At 44.4% G+C, this 20,623-nt stretch overlaps 1 protein-coding gene across 4 annotated transcripts in view; it reads left to right on the forward strand.

The window, feature by feature from the left end:
• Nucleotides 1-4,720: 4,720 nt before the first annotated feature.
• PRKACA (protein kinase cAMP-activated catalytic subunit alpha) overlaps nt 4,721-20,623 on the forward strand; it is a 58,639-nt gene continuing 42,736 nt past the window's right edge. The window contains exon 1 of one of the 4 annotated variants that reach the window (XM_077924368.1): nt 4,721-4,915. In XM_077924368.1, the coding sequence (XP_077780494.1) occupies nt 4,870-4,915 (46 nt within the window). In that variant the 5' untranslated portion in view covers nt 4,721-4,869. Of the gene's footprint in view, nt 4,916-5,807; nt 5,961-8,553; nt 8,573-17,224; nt 17,271-20,623 lie in introns of those variants that run through there. The other 3 variants (XM_028717309.2, XM_077924370.1, XM_077924369.1) reach the window with 3 other exon arrangements.

The raw sequence follows: 20,623 nt of genomic DNA on the forward strand, positions 1-20,623 counted from the left end.
TGAATAATGTGTAAGTAAACCATTTTTTAACTTACCAAATGCATGGTATTTTTCCTATGCCAGGGAAAGAGGGAAACTTTGGAAATAAACTTTTTAAGGGGAATTTTTTGGAATGCACTTTTAAAGTTTTACAGCCTCTATTTCCATGCTTTAGTTTGCTGCATATTCTGTGTTTTTAAATCTCAGCTGAAGTTCTCTCACCAAATAGTATTTTCCCCAAATTTGGATATTGGCATCCAGGAATTCTCCATTTATACCTCCCCCCCATCCCCGTGAACCAACAATACATGTATTTGTAAAATCAAAGCAGTAAGGTCTGGGTAATACTTGGTATGGCTCTCTAGACACTACAAATCAGTTTGCATCCAGTATAACTATCGTGAGCCCCTGCAAATAATCTGGAGGATTGCACCCCAGTGAGTGTGTTGGGGACCCATTGTTAGAGCTCTCCAAACCCATTGAGAGTTTCCCAATGAGAAAAAAATCAGTGCTAAATAGGCATGGAAACTGATTTGAATCTGTAGTGTGTAGAACTGCACTCTGAAATTCACCCACCTCAGACAGGTACCAAACGCTTCCAGTATTTCAAATACACTATCTGAAGCTATTTTCTTACTGTTTCCCTGCACACATTTTTAAAAGTGTGCAGTAGAAGCTTATCTATTAGGGCAAATGAGGCACCGCTGCCAGGGGGTGGCACTGCTGCCAGGGGGTGGCACTGCTGGTGGGCTTCCTCTGCCTTAGTTTCAGCATTACCCTTGGGCAACTCAGTAGGGAGGAGGAAGAGGGCAGAATTATAACTATGGTAGTTTGCTCCGCCTGTCATGGATTCTGGCTCTACCTCCTCTTGGTCTTCCCCCACTCACCCCCACCCCCACCCCCACCATGGAAATGTAGTATTTGACACAGTCCTCATGTTTACCCAGCAGAGGAGAGGTTGGAGGAAGTACAAAAATGCAAAGCTGAGACAAATACCTAAAGCTATTCACGTTTTTAATAGTAGTGTTTGATTAATATTATTAATTTGAACTGGTAGCTTCAAATTTGAAATTAGCATCCTATTTGAAAATGCTGTATATTCATAAGTACTTGAAATGCACTAATTTGTTAAAACGTGATTGGCTTTCAGTGTTCAGATTTCAAATGTGTTCATTATTGACCTAATTTGATCTCTGTCTTTGTGCTCAAAATCAAACTAATAAGGCCTATGCTCATGCAGCCAAAATAGCTAAAATTAAATGCCATATTTTATCCCTTTCACAGGAGTAGATAAAACTGCTACTTTTGAGCATCCAGTTGTCAGTCACGTCCTGGAGAGAATAACATTGCTGTATAAGGAAATCTAGTAAGAAGTTTTTAAGCTGAGGTTGGTCAACTATCAGGGATACTGTAAAGGTGGATTTCCTTCCTGGTTTGGCCTTGATGTCTTGGACAAAGTGAACTTTGACATCCCTTCCAACCAAGTATGATTTTAATATGTGTGTATCAGGGTTCAAGTGAAGCCAGGACCCACTCTTGAAACCTAGTTTCAGTGCCAGGATCATGACACTCTTGGAGTATATGAAGTATACCTCCATAGGTGCATGTAGACTATTGGTGCTGGATTGCACTAGTTCAGGTATAGTTTTTAAAGAATCATCTGGAATGACACTTAATTTTCTTTTTGGACTGCAAGTGTAGTATGGGCAATTTCAGCTAAGGATCCGGAAATCCAAGAATATTGGCAGAAAAAAGCTGCTGAAACATAGGATTCTGTATAAGTTCTTGCCCTCTAAATATGATCCCTATTATCTGTTTCAAATCCCCAACAACCTATTTTATTATTTTATTTAACACATGTATAAACTGCTTCACAGCCAGAGGCCAATAAAGCAGTCAGTGTACAATTAAAAAAGCACACTGGTACTTCGAGAAGTACCTGCTCGCTTATACTGTGATAAGGTTTAGATTGCAAAGATTAGCACATTTAACAGGTTGTAATTCTCCCAGAAGTCTCTTCTGAGCAAACATGTGTAATGTTGCATTATGAGTTTCCCATTAAAGGATGAACAACTTTCTCATGGTGCTTTCTGCCACTCAGGGGATAGAAACAGGGCCTCATTCTGTTGGCTACACAAGAAATAAACATGAACGGTGAAGGTGAGGAGAGGATGGAGAAAAAGTTAAGCAAGAGCAAGAATGGCTAAAGCATTAAAAAGAAATTGAGTAAAGCATGAGAAAGTATTGGTCATGACTACTGTATTACCGTATTTTTCGCCCTATAGGACGCACCGGCCCATAGGACGCACCTAGGTTTTTTTTGGGGGGGGGGGGAATCAAGGAAAAAAATTTTATTCCCCCCCCAGGTTTGTGCAGCCATCCCCAAGCTAGAAGAGGGAGACGGAGCGCTCTGTCTCCCTCTTCTGCCTTCAGGGACAGCCTCCCTAGCCTCTGTGGGGCAGCGCTCCGTCTCCCTCTTTTGCCTTCAGGGACAGCCTCTCTAGCCTCCGTGGGGCAGCGGCTTGCCCTGCTGTCTCCCGAGCTTGTGGGGCTGGCGATGGGGAGAAGCAAGCTTGCTTCTCCCCCCCCCCCCGCCAGCCTCCAGACCAGGTCCGGGAATAGCGGGGTGGCGGCGCTCCGCTTCCCCGCTATCCCCCGAGCTTGTGGGGCTGGCGGTGGACCTCCTGCCGGGCTTGCAAGGCTCGCGGATAGCTTCCGAAAGCCTGCATTCGCCCCATAGGATGCACACACATTTCCCCATCATTTTTTGAGGGGGAAAAGTGCGTCCTTTGGGCAAAAAATACGGTAGTTATTGCTACTGAGACACTAGAAACAGTAATAGTTCACTCTTAGAGGCACTTAAAGGGTGGCTCTGTGGGTTAAACCACAGAGCCTAGGACTTGTCGATCAGAAGGTTGGTGGTTTGACCTAGGACTTGTCGATCAGAAGGTCGGTGGTTCAAAAGCACGTCAAAGTGTAAGTAGATAAATACCTCCAGCGGGAAGGTAAACGGCGTTTCCATGCGCTGCTCTGGTTTGCCAGAAGCAGCTTAGTCATGCTGGCCACATGACCCGGAAGCTGTACGCCGGCTCCCTCAGCCAATAAAGCGAGATGAGCACTGCAACCCCAGAGTCAGTCACGACTGGACCTAATGGTCAGGGGTCCCTTTACCTTTACCTTAGAGGCACTTAAAAAGAACAGAAAATTATTGTGCCTTGTATTTGTTTTGCTTTTTCATCTTCCAGCACCAGTCTTTAACATACACATATCCTTAGTGCATAGTAAAGCCCTGTAAAACCTCTGAGGTTCTTAGGTTATGTGCCCTTTTGCATTCTGAATAATGCCTAGCAGGTTAGTGGTACAGTACTGTGTTAACTGTCTAGTTGTAACTTCCAGAGAGAGAGAGAGATGGGATAGTTTATTGCAGCAAAAACAAAGAAGAATCTTTTGGCATTTTAAGGCTATCATAATAATAACTGTATTAGTATTTAAGAAGCATTTGTCATGGTGACAGCCATGTCCTACATTGCCTCCAGGGCTGTTAACAATTGCCAAACAAACAGTGAAGTAAAAATGTAGCCTAGACTCTTCATAACGCTTACGTTGGTTACACAACGTGCTCCGGAAAAAACCCAGGAAAAACCCGCAGACTGTGTATGTCACAAAATGAACAACTATCAACAATACTTTGGGTATCAGATTTATTACATAAGTTCAGCTCGTTATATAAGCTCTTAGCCCCCCCGCCCCCCGCCCCGCAACTTCAGCCAAGATTTGGAAAATCCTGTCATCCTACGGAAATTTAGATAAATTAGGGCCAAACTAGACGGAGAACCCTCTGAATTCACTTTACCCAGCCATTGTTTCACACGCTCACGTACCTAGAGACATAAAAGGCGCAAATGCACTGTTTCCTCCCACCCTCCAGTCCGAGTTTATGGGCGTGGTAAGCAGCCTACATCAGAGAGCGCTCCGGGTTAATCAATAACAAGCATAAACGTCTCCATTCATTCAAAAGATGGCACAGTCAGTCTATATTCATACATTAACCGAAGTGCATGAACAAAGGGGTAGTCAAGGACTGTCATACGTTAGTCTAGGTACACAAAGCAAGCTGGTGAGCACAAGCTCAGCTGAACGCCCATTCTTATCCGATCATCGCTTTGTCAGGCTCCCGCCCCTCAAAAATGAATTTATTCCATACTGGTCAACCGAGGACAATAGCTTTGCGCAACAGCGAACCCCTATGCTCGCTGCACAATGGAATCCCTGTATTATTTATTTCTATTCTAAATTCCCACTGGAAGCATCAAACCCCACGCCCGGTTTTCGCCCTCTCCCCGCTTCCTCCGGAGACGCGTTTTACTGCTGCTCCTCCTCCTCCCTTTACAATGGACATTCTTCGGAATTAGGAAAATCTAAATATTCTAATAATAGCACCCTGAGCCCCCATCTCCCGGCCTAGCCAATTAGCGGATCCACACCAGAAGGGTGGGACTATAAATCTTCCGTTAGCCAATCACAGAAGCCAGTGGAAGCCTTCGGCTTCAACCCGACACTTTTTGCGCAAGAAGGAGGGCGGGCGCGCGAGAGGAAGCCGTCACGGCCCGCGGGCCAATTGCGACCGGGGCTTCGGCGGCGGGACCAATCGGCTGGCGGCAGCCGCGCAGGCTAGCCAATGGCGCACGCGCGGGGAGGTGGCGCCGCCGCCGCCGCTGCTACTGCCGCCAGGGGAGAAGGGGGCGGAGGCGACCCCGGTCTGGCAGGGGAGGGGGGGATTGGGCCTGGCTGGGCCCAGCCGGAGCCTCCTGCCGCCTGCACCGAGCGAGCGGGGAGAGCGCCCCCTCCCCGCGGGCCCAGCCCAAGCCCCAGCCCGGCCCCCGCCTGGCCATGGGCAACGCGGCCACGGCCAAGAAGGGCGGCGAGATTGAGAGCGGTGAGTGCGCGGCGGCGGCGGCGGGAGGAAGCCGGGTGTGGGGAGCGGGGGCCGCAGTCTGGGAGAAGCCGAGGCAGGAACTGGCGCCGGACCTCCCTCTTCCCTCCCGGAGCGGGGAGTGTGCTGGGGTTTGCGGGCAGCCGGTTCCCGAGAGTGGAGGAGCAGCGGGGGCGTCGCCGCCCGTGAAGCCCGCTCGCGGGGCAGGACACCTCCTTGCCCACCCTGCCTTCACACCAGGTACCCCGGGCCGGGAGGGGGGCTGTTTCCCCAGCCAGGCCTTTGCCTCCGCCTGCCGTGCCAGGCTTGTCCGGAGTGGGGGGTGGCGGGCGGCCCCTCCGTGCCTCGTTTGTGGGACACCTGGCTGGCCGGTGCTGCCGGGGGACTTTGGGGGCGATCCGGCCGGTCTGCCTGCCGCGCTCTCCGGCGCCCCCGCCCTGCCTCCCCTGGGAGCCTGCGAGTGCGCTGCCTCCGCATGGAATGAGTCCCCTTGTCCTGGCTTCCCAGCACAACCCATTCTTCCCGTTCGCCTTTTCTCTCCCATGAGCCTTACTTTTAATGCTTTGTCCGATTTGGGTCCACGTGTGTGTTTATTGGGGAAAAACGGGTTTTTTAAAAAAATAAATAAATTGGCGAGCTGAGGTTGTTTACTGCCTCTGGCAACACTGCCTCTGGTCGTGCCTGTGCGCTAAAAACCAGTTTGTGTTGACTTTGTAACTTGTAGGTTAGTTATCCTCCCCAAATATATCAAACAGATTTAAATACGAAGCGTAGCATTTTCTCTTTTATCTGAAGCTGCTTAGTTAACAGTGGCTGGTACCGAATATGTGCAATGAAGCTAACACTTTGCTATTGCTTTTAGGCAGGTATGACAGGTTCCTGTTCAATAGACAGCTCGCCCTGTTAAAACACAAATGGAAGGCTACTTAATTCAGCAGAGACAGACGCATGTGTCCGCTACGCCCCACCCCACAAAGGAAGCTGCAGAATGGAACTGCAAACTGGTCAGGCAGGGCCTCAGATGGAAAGACTAGCAACAAAGCAGGAAGTATGTTTGTAGCGTACCTAGATGGAAAACAGAGAGGTCTGCTTGGATCGCTTTCGAGGAAGTGGAAGGCAGGATTTTGTAGCTGGCGGCACACTTGCAGAACAGTCAAAGAATTAATGCTGGAATAGGACCTCATGAAAACTATTTAAAACTACACACACCCACCCCTTTGGGGTTCTTTCATTTTACCTGTCTTCTTTGGGAGCTTGTGGCATGCAAGCCTGTTCAATTAAGTATGAGTTTTATCTGTCACATTGCATCCAAGCAGTGGGTGTGCAAAACTGCACTGGAGAATTCAGGTCATGTTTTTTTAGGACTAATGCATCTCACAACCTTGTTTTATATGCCAGCATCTTTAACAGCTGGGCTTGGGCTCAGTTACAGATAAAAAATGTGAATCAAAGTTACACTGCAGAACTCAGGATTTCTAGGTGCTAGTACTATTCTTTGAACATGGAATTGTCCATCCTTAAAGGCTCCCTCAAAAGATAGAGAAAGTATAGGGGGGAAATGTATGAAAATTGCAAAGGAAGTGCCAGGGCTTGGCACAGAAAGTTATAAGAGAGCTCTCAGACTTCTGCTCCGTGTGGACTCAGTCCTTGTCCCAGCATGTACTCCTAAATCCCTTCCCAGAGTTGTGGATAGGATTCAGGAACCTTGACTTCTTGTCCATTATTACTCTCTTCCCTTCACAGCTTGTTTTACTCTGTGATTAAAATCCCATTACTGTTTAGACTGAGGCTGACCCTTTCCCAAAGAGATTATTACACTTAGTAGCAGTATGGCAGGATTATATCTGTGGCTTGTAATGATCACTGTAGAAAGAGGAAAGGGCAAGGCACATAGCAAGTGTACAAATTCCTACCCCTGCATCACTGCCTTACAGTGTTTTAATGTATTCATTGTTTTCAGCACTTCATTCATTTGTCAGCTGTTAACAGTATCCAGGGATTGCCCAACAAGACAACGACAAGAATCCACCAACAGCCTACGAAGCAATATGGCTAACCTGATCCAAAAACACCCACCCCACTCATACATGAAAACAAAGTTCATCACAGCCAATCACAAACAAACAACCGCACCCTAGGGCAACCCCAACCTCTCACCACCAGAGGAACACAAGCGAATAGTAAAGAGAACCCACACAGGCGACGCTGACACAAAACCCCACACATACATTAAATTAAATAGAAACATCGCCACCTGACCCCATCCCCACCCTCCATGGTCCCCTCCACCTCTTCCCCCCTTTTCTTCCTAATGTAACACTAAAGTTGCAACAAATGAAACTGATCTGTAGAAAATGTAACTTGAAAAAAGAGACATTGCACATACTTTTGTAAACCAAGAAACCTTTAATAAAAAATACATTAAAAAAAACCAGTATCCAAGAATTTAGGGACTCTGTAGTAAGAATGAGATGGACCAATATTTTGGACTTCCTGAACAGCAAAAGCCTCATTTATACTGTTTTTATTAACCACAAAGATAGCTATTGCCAAAGAAAGAGAACTCAACATTGTGTATTAAAAATAAGTTGTGCAAATTAATATTTTGTGCAGATACACTTATCTTGTAGAAATATGTCTATGTTTGATTCTAAATATATTTATATTATTTTGTGGAATTTAGAATATATCCTGGAAGGGAATCACAGGTAAATGAGTGACATAGGGTAACATGAAGTGCAAGATTCATAGGTACTTGTGCATGTCTTCGATGATCGCTGGTTCTTTCAAAAGCACATTTGTAAATATTAACTGAAGGACTGAAACCTACTGTTATATATTTAAAACGTGGATTTATCAGCAATCCAAATACTACACCATATTTGAGTATGTGGAATCTCAGGACATGCATAGTTCTGACTCTTAAGTTATTTTTATTTAGGTAAATGTATACCTTGTCCTTCTATTGTGATCATGGTACTTGGAAGAGGAGTTTGTTAAGTCAAGATAGGGAAAATTTAAGGACACTTTCCTTAAAATTGTCTTGAGTAGCTGTGATTTAATTCTAAACATCCTTCAAAACTTTAGCCTGATCATCACATTTAACATACATGCATGCATGTCATCTAATTAAGTTCAAGTTCATAAATTGATGGTTGTAGCCAAAGCCCATGATAGTATTAATGCAATAATACAGAACATATATTCATAATACAAAAAGACTGCCAAGTTCCTGAAACACACAGTTTCCCTTGTATCTTTCTCAGAACTCCAATTCTAATATTTTGCCTTTTAAAAATTTACCAGCATCCATAATGTAAGAAAGACAAGTTCCCAGATACACCAACAAACTCAAATCCAGCTTGATTTCAGATTAAACGTCTGAAGCACCACCACAATTTATAGCAATTTTATCTTAACTCCTTTTTCCTGATTTTTTCCCCCCAGCCAGTGTATAGAGGGCCATTCTGCATGTTAAAGGTAAAGGTACCCCTGCCTGTACGGGGCAGTCGTGTCCGACTCTGGGGTTGCGCGCCCATCTCGCTTAAGAGGCCGGGGGCCAGCGCTGTCCGAAGACACTTCCGGGTCACGTGGCCAGCGTGACAAGCTGCATCTGGCGAGCCAGCGCAGCACACGGAAACACCGTTTACCTTCCCGCTAGTAAGCAGTCCCTATTTATCTACTTGCACCCGGGGGTGCTTTCGAACTGCTAGGTTGGCAGGCGCTGGGACCGAGCAACGGGAGCGCACCCCACCACGGGGATTCGAACCGCCGACCTGACGATCGGCAAGTCCTAGGCGCTGAGGTTTTACCCACAGCGCCACCCGCGCATGTTATGGAGCTATTATTGCCACTCAAAAGAAACAACAGTGTGTGCCTGCTTGCTTGTGTGAACAAAGGTTTCAGAAAGCCATCTCTTGGCCCTCTCTGTAAGGGGCAGGCTAACAGATAATGAGTGATGTCTCCCACCTGACCATAAATACAAAGTCTGTATACAACACCTTGTTGTAGTCGCCTTCCAAGACTTGGAAACGCAGCTCAGTAAAGACATTTAGGGAAACTTGTGAAAGTTGAGATACTAGCTCTAAAATGCTCTTTTTTCAAGAGTGGGTACCAAGGGGGAAATTTTGTGTTTCTAATTAGTTGTAGGTCCCTTCTGGGTTCTGTCCAGAAGATCTAATCCCTTAGTTGTCATCTAGTCAAAAAGCTATTTCCTAGCCTTTGCAACAAATGATTTATTGGCAGTTATAAAATATTACAAAGGCTATTTTCTCAAGTAACAGCATGCATTATATGAGCTCCATTAGGTAAAAAAACCTGAAGGCTCCTGAACACTGGCTTGTTGTAGAAATATGCTCTGTGGACCATTATTCTCTGCAGAGAATAATCCAGTTAGCAACTGAAAGAAATTTAAAGGGAACAAATAGTAATTATTAATTGTTAAATAGGAACTTTAGCACACTATCCACATGATATCCAAGCTGTAAGGTTTCAGAAGTGGGACTACTTGGAATACTTGGATCTGCCTCTGCCTGCAGCTCTCCTGGTATATGTGCAGCAGTTGGAGGTGGGCTCCCTTGCAGCTTTCCAGTCCAATCTGTCCCCTTTTGTTGCTTTCAACAGATCTGAGGAGCAGACGCAACATTAGACCTGTGCCTCTATTGCTGATGCATGGAACTTCTTTGCAGATTTGTTGTTTGATCCACAAAGAAACTGTGCTGATATATTTTACTCCCAGCTCTCATATTTGGCAGGATTAAAAAGGAAAACAAAGCACGACTTCAATTAAACGGAGCACAGCTTTAATTAAACAATTAATCCAATATAATGTATGTGAAGCTTTTATGTGAAGTGCACTTAATAGAAGCACTGTTTCTTTTTATTAAATGGGACATCCAGGTGCCTGTGGCTTGGCTGCTAGGCTCTGTGTAAAATGTCTATTATGGAATTTCTGGAAGATAGATGGGTCAAGTAAACTTCCTGCCTACTCTGATGAACTCAGAAGGGGAACAATTCTTGTATTTATGTAGCCTTTTTTAAAAAACCCCTGATAACTTAATTATTGTGATTCTCTTTCATTGGCGGCTTTAAAGTTGAAACTAGATAACAACTACTACATCCTACCTTTCCTCCAATAAGTTCAAGGTGGAGTACCTGGTTCTTTCCCTTCTCAGTTTGTCCTCACAACAACCTTGTGAGGCAGGTTTAAGTTGAGAGGCAGTGCCAAGCCCAGTTTGTGACTGAGTAGGGATTGTGCAACATTACATGGAGGTCCTTTCCAGCTCTGCAACTGTCTGTTTAAAACAGAGGTGCCTTAGGTGTGGACATCCATATATTGTTGGACCCCAATTCCTGTCAGCTACACCTATCTGAAGTAATCATTCCGTGCAAATGATAAATGGATTTTAATAGGCTAGCCAACAGATCTGGAAAAATGCAAATAGGCCTTCTGTTTGTAGCCACCTGCCAAACGTGAGTTGACTTGGCTTCCTGAGACGGCTCTCAGATGTTGATTGGAGTGCAGTAGGGGATACTTACAGACAGTCCTTGAGGTATTCTGGTCCAAAACGCTTGTCAGTTTTTTGGTCAAAGAAAATGTGGCTATATAGGTATCAAAGCTGTGGGTGACACACTGTTGGTATGGTAAGTAAATATAAATGAAATGTACGGAGAACCCATGGATTGGTAAACTGAATGATTTCAGTTTAAAAAATAGTCCAGTAGCACCTTAGAGACCAAATAAATTTGTTCTGGGTATAAGCTTTTGTGTGCATGCACACTTCTTGGTATCTGAAGAAGTGTGCATGCACAAGAAAGCTTATACCCAGAACAAACTTAGTTGGTCTCTAAGGTGTTACTGGGTTATTTTTTAATCTTTTATTTATTTTGACTGCGTCAGACCAACACGGCTACCTACCTGAATCTAGTTGCATCTTAGTTTTACCCAAACACAAAGCCATATGGTTTTGGTGCAGACTGTTAATACAGTACAGATTTGTGATTCAGAAACATTTCTGCTGGAGAACGGTGGCAGACGTAGATCATCTGGGCTTCCAATAAACAGGGTTGTATCCAGTTCAGCCTCTGGGGCAATGGAGGAGTCTGCTTTATTTGATCAGAAAGGGGGTGAGGTGATTATTATTTTTTTGTAAATTCCTACCTCCTCCTGCATCTGCTATGCTGTTCCAAGGGGCCTCCAGGGCAGGCACTGGGGACTGCAGAGGGCAGTACAAGCAGCCATGAGGTATGTCCACAGTTAAAGGTAGGTTTCCTCTTCCGTCTCTCTGTCATCTTTCTGTTAGGCTGTTCCTTGGGGCAGGGATCTGTTTTCTGTTCATTATTCTGTTCATCAACACTGATGGGACTATATTAAAAGTAGGTTCCTTAACTTCAAGTCTGGGGAAATCTAAGCCTCCTTTTAAAAGCTGCGCTTTCCTGTTCGTTCTGCATAACTACACCAAAGGCAGAACTGCTGATTGACAGCTTAGTTGTTTAAAACAGTTTTTTTCCAGCCTGGTGCCCTCCAGATATTTCAAACTATAGCTTCCAGTATTGGCTATACTGGCAGAAGCTGTTGTGAATTATAGCCCCAAACATCTGGAGGGCACCAGGTTGGCAAAGGCTTAAAATCTAGCTCGTATTAGAAATTGAGTTGGTTCATCTCTTGGCTTTTGTGAAAGTGATATGATTTGCCTATGATCTCTCTACCGTATATAAAGTGAAGGGAGTTGGGGCTTCTGACCCAGTGAAAAAAACCCTATCAGCATGTGTTAATCTGGTTTTTAAAAAAACATAGTTTGGGTGAAAAATGTGAACACAGAGTCCCTGAAAACGTACTAAAATTTAGAGAATATGCATTGGTTTTGTGGTTAAATTTTGTTTACTTATATGTCTTCTCACCCTCAAAAGGGCCTCCGGGGCCTGCTGCAACCTTCAAGTGACAATAAAACAAATTATAAAACCAGAGATAATTTCACATCAGCCAACAAATCAAATCCACTGCTGGCTGTAATCGCAGCAAGTAGCAAAAGAACTCCCTGGAGTTGGGGAAAGGTGTTAGGAGTAAGCTGTGATTACCGTAAGAAGTTTCTTCAGAAGATGCAGACAGGAGAGGAAAATGTAAGAAACCTTTATCTGTGTACACTATAAAAATATGAAACTGTTCCCTTGCCCATGTAATTGGCACTCCGTTCTTCCAAGGTTCCGAAGAGGCCCCAGCAGTTCTTGCTCTCCTCATTAGGTTCTCCCAGTTATGTGACTGAAGCTGTCTTCAAGGAAGAGTTTGATGTGCATGGGATCCCAGATGTTTTAGGGTTCTTGGTAGGTTAAAAGTGTGAGCTCGCACTGATGATTAAGATGAGAAATTGGAACTCTGTTAAAGATCAGAGTAAACTAGCAGGAACTTTTGGTAAAATGAGGTCAAACCTGAGCTTACAAAGCCAATAATGGACTTTGAAAGTTTTGTGCGCTTTGGAGCTGAAGGGTGGGGTGGCAAATATGCCAAGGGTGGTTATTTTCTGTGAAGAGTTGGTATGGTAGGTAAAGGCTAATAAGGAAGCAACAACTGTCCATTTGTATGAGTAGCACAGTGTCGGGAATGCTTCATACCTCACAGAGTAAAGGTTCAAGTGGTGGTACTTTTGCTACATAATTTTGAAGTGTCTAAGCATCTGTTTCATAGCATGTACACATCTGGGGAGTCAACCAAGGCCGTTCCTTGCCATGTGCATAGGTGCATGTAGCTGTTTCACACAATGTGTCCACCATGTGTAGATCATGAATGATCTTCAAGAAATTACTACAACCCCGTAAGTCAGAATGCAAATTGCTGACATGAATTGGGGCCCTGCTGCACCTGTAAGCACTCATTGATCAGTGTAAAAATCCACTCTTTTTGCAATCAAGTTGGCTGGTTTAAAATGTGTTTAAAGAGTAATTTACTGCCTTAACAAACTAGAGTATGAACGCTGAGCAACCTTTTGTACATTCCTTTGTAGAATCCAGGGATGATTTCACACTTAATTGGGGTTTTTTTTAGTGTGTGAATACTTCATAATACATAGCATTTAGATATTAGCCAGCTCTTAAGTTGCTTGAAGCGTCTTAAAAGCAAAGTGCTGCCCATTTCATTCTCCTGTGTAGGGTAGTCAGCACGTGTTTCCGGCAGGATTCCTGTGTCTTTAATGACTGTGACAAGCGGGTATCCAACAGCGGAATCTTGCTGGAGTCACCTGCTGAATTTCTGTTTGGATTGCTGCCGATAAGGGGCGTAGGGGCGGCTTCTGGGAAAAAGATTTGGTAGCCCAAACCCTTAAGTGCTGTTCTCCTTGTCACTTCCTCCAAGATTCTGTGTTGCTTTCTGAAGTGTTGCAGACAGGTTAGTCACCAGGTGGGTAATTTCCGAGGATCAGTAAATGCAACAACCTGCCACATCTCTCTATACTATATTTGCACTCATCCCTAATCACACAGACAAGTGTACAGGCATTCACAAACCACAGGCAGGCCTTCCTGTGCTCCCACTGTTGTTGCCACTGCCATCCTGGGGTGGACGGAAGGAAGAAAGCCAGCAGCTCAGGCCTGCAGCGCGAGCAAGCAGACCAGTGAAATGGGCAGTTGGGCAGCCCAGGCAAGCCTTCCTACGCGCTCTCTGTCATTGCTACCACAATATGGGTGTGTGTAGAGGAAACAGGTCAGCGGCCCAGGCAGGTAAACTGGCAGAGTTGGCCACCCGGACAGGCCAGGCCTTGCTGAGCTCCCTCTGTTACCATCTGCAAAGGGGGGGGGGGGCGGCGGCAAGAGAATGAAGAGGCCCTCTCCCTGCTGCTGCCAGAAGGAAATCTGCAAATGAAGCAGAAGTGGGGAGATAGGGAAAAGTTTTCTGCCCATCTTGTGGGTGGGGATTGAGCCAGTTGTGAGGGGTTGGGTGTGGGAGAGGTGTAAAACGAGAGGATTGGCAATGGGGGTGGGGTTATATAGCTTATAAGTCCTGCTTCTGATTTGGGAAATGTTTTTGGTCTTTGTGCTACTAGCTTCATGCTCCCTTTCTCCTGGGCTGACCGCCTAAAAGACACGCTTGACTCTTCCACTGCCTCCATGCCAAGCTCCTTTTCTCTTTTTTTCTCAGGCATGGACCTCATCCTGTTGCCTTGTGGTCTTGGTGCAGAGGGAGCAGCCATCAAATTTCCACAATCTGTATCTATCTGTAGACTGATCTAGCAGTACGATGTGGAGAAAGTTGATAGAGAAGTTTTCCTCCCCTTCATAAAAATAGAACTAGATGTTGAATGTTGGAAGTGCCACAGCACACAAAAGGAAGTATATCTTCATTCAGGGCATAGTTAAACTACATGCTGTCACAAATGTTGTGATGGTCACCATCTTTAAGGCTCCTGGTCATGGTGGCTGTGTATAATCTCACGTGTCAGAGGTGATGTGCTTCTGAACACTGTTTGTCAGGAAGCACAAGGGGAGAAAGTGCTGTTGTGATCGTGCCCTGGTTGTTGACTTCCCGTAGGTCTGAGTGGCCACTTTGAGAATAGGATGCTGGACTAGATAGGTCTTTGGTCTGATCCAACAGAACTCTTCTTATTCTTATATCAGCTAGATCTTATCCTGATTTGTTAGTTGCTCCAAGTATTTTAGGTTATCTTTTAAAATGCATTTTATTATTATGGAACAGAAACACGGAACATTTCCTGGAGTTGCTTTCTATATCTCTTAGCCCCTGCCCTTGTTGCTGTTTTGAATTGGGAAGGCAGCAAAATAAACTGAAATTTCAAGAAGATCCAGCTTGCTTATTTTCTCATATGCTGGTGGCTGCAGTAGCAACTTCCCTTCCCTTCCAGTTTTAATGTGTAAAACTGAGCATTGACCCTGAGTACTAAAATCCTTGACTAGAATGATTCGTTTCCTGATCAACCTGCTCTGTTTGTTAGTAGGTTAATCAAGAGGTGATTTCAGACCAAAGACTGTAAAGGGGTCTGTCTACTAAATTACAAAAAAGGGAAAAAAAGATTGGACATATTGCTCAAGAGAACCCTATTATGTTTAAATGGAGACAGAAGCTGTCTAAATGACAATGACAAGCTGGCTTGAGTGACTACTGCCTCTTGCTAACTTGTAGCATGCTGTAAACCTTGGTGGATAAGTGAGGGAGTATTACAAATTAGTGCATTTGTAGTTTTGGCAGGAATAGGAGAGTGGTTTGGGCATCCACAGACCAGATCAGGCACGTTCTTCAGCCATGATGCATTTAAGACTATCAGCGCCTGGCTTGTGGAATGTTTTCTGGCAATTCTAGTTAGGAGAACAAACTTGAAGTTTAACCTTCTGTTGCCCTGTGGTTCAAGTGTGGGATTGTGTTGTGAGCCATTCCACTTGTAACGTTTTTGCAAAGGAGTAATGGCTAATAATTGTATTGATCAGGTTAGATAAGACTTACAGGCCAGAGCCTTATTGTAGCACGATACAGTGATTGGGTTTTGGCTCTTTCCTGATGAATTTCTCGTACATGGAAGATTGGAAACTACAAATACAGTACCCGGTCTTGTGTGTTCGCTATTTATTTAGCAGCTTTTAACCTTGCTTGTTTAGACTTCAAAAGTCATTTCAGCTGACAGAATTTTAAAAAAAGAAAAAGAAAACGCAAATCATTAAGAGCAAAGAGAAAATGCAACCATTGGACATGCCTCTAACCCAAACACCCTCCTAAAAGGATCTTAAACATTATACTTTTGAAAGCTGATGCAAGAGTTTGTTAAATGCATTCCCTAGGGATAGTGTTCCAAAGAGTACCCCTCATCCTCCTGCAACAAACAAGGGAACTGTTAAGCATTGCTTTTCCAGTGTCCCCAAGGACATAATAGTGGTGGTATGCCTCTGATAACTTTGGTTCAGGGCTTTAAATATCAAAAATATACTTTGATGTGTGCTTAGAAGCACACTGGCAATGCATGCAAATGTTTGAAAACGGATGTAATATATTGTCAGCAATCTACCCCCATAAAGAGCTTTGCTGTTGTATTTATTTATTACATCTATATTCTACTTCTCTAAGGAGCTCAAAACAATGTACACGGTCCTCCTTTCTTTACCCAGCCCTCCCTGTTATCTTCACAACAACTTGGTCACTAGCCCAAGGTCACTCATCAAGTTTCATGGCTGAATGGGGGTTTGAACTTAGGTTTCTGTAGCCTGGACATTCTAACCATTACACTGTCCATTGCCCAAACATAGCGTGGAGTTTAGCTATAGCTGACACAATAATGTATACTGTAGTTTAACGGTGCTGAACGAAAAGGAAAAAAATGGATGCTTTTTGTGCCATCTGGTGGCCATTTATTTCCTACACTAGTGAAAAGGGTCTACAAAATAATGTTATCCACTGCACCTCTACAAAACTGGGTGTTGTGGCCATGCATACTTCTTTGTACTTCAGCTGGAGAAGATGACCCTGCTGTGGATGGATGCTCCCACACTACTCTGATGGAACAACGTAAGAGAATCCTGTAGAGAAAAACTAAAAGAAGAATTAGTTTTATAAAGACATGAATTCTAAACACGGAAGCAGTGACATGCAGTGATTTTTTTTTTTTGTAGGGGAACACTTTGGGTCAGAAGCACCACCTTGTGAGGATGGTTGCCAGTGGGGGGGGGGCAGAAGTCTCCTGGGCTTTGAGGAGGAGGTGCCAGGCTTTAATGCTTTAATACTCTAATTTACCAGGAACATTTAGGGGACTAGCCTGGTTCCCCTAGTCAACTGCCCAGAAGCTGGTGAGGTTGGGGAGTACAGAGGACATTATAACTGAAGTATACCTGAAGGAGCGTCTCCACCCCCATTGTTCAGCCCAGACACTGAGGTCCAGCTCCAAGGACCTTCTGGAAGTTTCCTCACTGCAAGAAGTAAGGTTACAGGGAACAAGGCAGAGCGCCTTCTCGGTAGTGGCGCCCGCCCCCCGCCCTGTGGAACACTCTCTCATCAGATGTCAAGGGAATAAACAATTCTCTGACGTTTAGAAGACATCTGAAGGCAGCCCTGTTTAGGGAAGTTTTCGGTGTTTGATCTTTTATTGTGTTTTTAATATTCCGTTGGGAGCATCCCAGAGTGGCTGGGGAAACCCAGCCAGATGGACAGGGTATGAATAATAAAGTATTATTATTATAACTGCGTTCGGTCACCTAGTTTTGATTTGTTATACAAACTTGAACGAAGCGAAACAGCCAATCGGGCGCAGGGCACCAGGCCTGTGTGCTGAGGGTTCTGCTCTGGCCACGCCCTCCCAGTTCTACAGGAGATCACTTGAGATCAGACCAGGCAGGCCCGGGGCCTGATGTGCTCTGCTCGCCTTTCTTAAAAGTATGTGCCAAAGGCAGGCTCCTGGGCCTCGGAAGGGTTTGATCCTTACTCTTGTTCTTTACAGGGTCTGGCTTTAGGTCTTTTAAGCGGGCTGTTTCACTCCAACACCCCCCTCTCTGCCCCTTGGAGCCGGTCTCCCAGAGAGCTGGCAAAGCGGTAGTATGGATTGGGCCTTCTGGGGAGCCATAGGGGAAGAGAAGCCACATTCCAGACTGGCAAGATGGAGGTCGGAGGTGAGGGGGAGTAATAGGCTGGGTAGCCCGGGGAGGAGAAGAGGCTCGGAGTCTATGATGCCAGCCCTCTTTGGGGTCCAAGGAGGGGGTGTTGTGGCTTTGTCTAGGGACAGGTAGCCCTGGTCTTCACCGCAGGGGAGGGAGGGGAATGTGACTGGATGAGTGGAGCTGAGAAGTAGAGAGATTTCCCACTCTTAATGTGAGGTGGCTTCTGTTTGGGCCCAATCGAGGGACTTGGGAAGGTGAAGAATGGCTTTGATTTACTTAGCTGTACCATCTGGCTTCTGCAGGCTGATAATTTAAGAAAAGGTAGGCCCTTTGATTATAACATGCTGTTCGGTCTAACTTAACATAATCCCATCTGGTTACCTTTCCCTGTCTTGGCCTCTTGCAGGTTTGCACTGTGGCAGGTCAGAACTGGGTAGTAATTCAGGTTTACGTTCCTTGAGGGAGAGGATTTTTATTTCTGTTGGGACAGTTTGTACAAGGCCCTAAAAATCTGTGGTTACTGTGGGACTGAGTTCTTTAGAGTGGAGCGTGGCAAGTGGCTAACAGAGGGAATGTCCACACTTTAGATTCCTATGTTGAATTATTAAGAGAGAGCATTATTTGTTAGGGCTGGTTGATGGTCCTGGAGCTTATTGATTAAATTATGATTGTACATAAGTGTGCTGATTGAAACCCAAATTTCATATTGAAAGGTATGTCTGTTATAGTTAAAATGCTGTTGAGAGGGATGCCTTTTCTAAGAATTGGGGGGAACTGGAGAAGTTCAGTGTTTCTTATGTTAAGCATAGAATACTTTGCTAATTCTCCATATAGGGAAAGTAGTACTTTGGTGCTATGCAGAAGTAGGCTGTGAAGTTTGAGCTCTGTTTCGATGATGTGCGTAATGTAGAATTAGGCTTTTCTAGAATGGAAAATAATGTTAGTGGTGTCTTTGGCAGACTGGAATGGGAATCTTGGGAAGGCGTGAAGGTTATATAAATGAAGGAGCAGATCGTTTAAGATGCAAGCAGTGAAAATAGGGAAAGTGCTGTTACTCTTGAAAAAGGAATCCGTTTTATCTTCTAGTGAGTTTTGTGTGCAAAGAAAAAACAAAGCAAACAAAACAATATAAAGGTGGAAATCTTCTGGAAATCAGACTTTCATAAGTTTTTTTCTTTTTGTTATACATCTTAATCTCAGCTCTTTTGCTATGGTTGTGCAGTGCGGAGATATATTTATTTTTTAATGGCCAGGAGAGAACCCAAAAGATCACACAAGCAAAATTCTTGATTTTGTTCAGCATCAGGTCCATACTGAAAATCTTTAACTGGGGTCACCAGTCAGTCATACTTGTATTGTTTGTAGCAGATGATCATTACATGGAAGAGTCACCAGCTAACTGAATTTTGCTTTTACAGGCTTAACTGCAGTAGAGTATATGTGACCCACTCATGTAACTTTCTATGTGATGTACTTGTTTGCTTTCAGAAGCAGACTCACCGGGGTTCACTTCAAATGAATGGGTACCTTGTGATGCAGCTGTATTGCTTGGCTTGGTGTGCATTCAGCTTCCAACAGCCAGCGTATGAATAGAGTGCTGAGTGGAAGGCTTTATGCACCCTTCAGTGCTTACTCTTTATTCTTTTTAACATAGGTTGAGAGGTAACAGGTTGAGACGCATTACTTAATTCCAACTGTGCTGCTTCCAGTTCGTGATCTGATCTACCATCTGCGAAGTACTTCAGATGAATGGAAAAGTTCAAGGGACACTTGGCCACAGAAAAGAGTTTTGAGAGAGATGTGGCCCAGCACCATTCCCTGTGGTCCAGCCACCAGAGGGGGGTGTTGCACATGGTTTCTAAAGATGGTATAATGCTGATTGGTTTGCCAGTTTCAGAATGTATGATTCGAGCATCTCTTGTTACCAATTAATGAGAAAAACCATGGGGTATGTATGTCACTTGTAATTGTTGGCAAAGTGTACCGTTTGTGCTCTGTGCTCTTTGTTCAGTTATTACTTGGTTTGGAAAAGAGAAAATGGTTGATGATACCTTTTGCAGATAAGATTATCTGTTTCTGCATTAATCACAAAAGACACAAGCATAAGAGACACAGGTGATCTCAGAAGTTGCCTCAGTGTGCTAGAATGTGTGGAAGTGCTAATGTTGGAGTTGTAATATGTATTACTATGCCAGAAAATAGTCATGTTGTCGGATATCTCCTTTTGCAAAGCTCTTAGCACATACATGTGCCTCTTGAGAGCAAACCTGTGGCTTTAGAGCTACGGTATATGGTGAGAGAGGGTGTGAAGTACATATAAAGTAATAAGGTTTCAGAAAGTGGAACACTCATTAGCAATGCATTATGTGTAGTGAGGTGCTAAAATATCGCAAACAGTCAGATCCTAACAATGTGTACTTTGGAAGTAAGCCTGCTTGATGCAATGAGAAATCCTTAACATGTAGATAAATCTTCCAGTTTACATCTAGATAAACTTTACAAAGCCATGTAAGGTTGAGGCTGCAAAGAAGGATCACTTTCAAATCCCAAATGATTGTTGCAAGAGCTATATTGGTATCTTCATTCTCTCCTTTGCAATCCTGTTCACAGAGCAAGGAGCCACTTTGAGAGAGGAATGGATTTCAGCTGATCAGCCAGCAAACATAATAGCCATGTCTTTTCTTGCTCTTCTTCATACCTAAAGCACTATCTATAAGAAGTGGGGGGACATATGTGTGTGTATACACATTGTGAAAACAATATACATCCAGGCCCCATTACATGTAGATGTGTGAGTACCTAAGGTGCAGCTTATTCTGACTTGTACTTACTGTGTAGAGGTCACCATTGAGCCGTACTGTTTTGTTACACAAAGCCTTTAGGTCAAGTTGATTTCTGGTCTACCAGCTTTTGTTGGACTCCCATCTGCTGCAGTCAGCATGACCCGTGGTCAGCTAAGATGGGAGTTGTAGTCCTACTTTAGATTGGTATGCTGGGTTCAGCATTTTGGAACAGGGGGCAGTCAGAAGGATGGACAGCATTGGTGAATTTAGCTGCTGGTTGACAATACTACTATTTTATGCTTTATACCTGCCAGCTGTATTGAGAATGAAATCAACTTGTCCAGCCTGG

The sequence above is a fragment of the Podarcis muralis genome, chromosome 2 (genome assembly GCF_964188315.1).
Source record: "Podarcis muralis chromosome 2, rPodMur119.hap1.1, whole genome shotgun sequence".
NCBI classification, from domain to species: Eukaryota; Metazoa; Chordata; class Lepidosauria; order Squamata; family Lacertidae; genus Podarcis; species Podarcis muralis.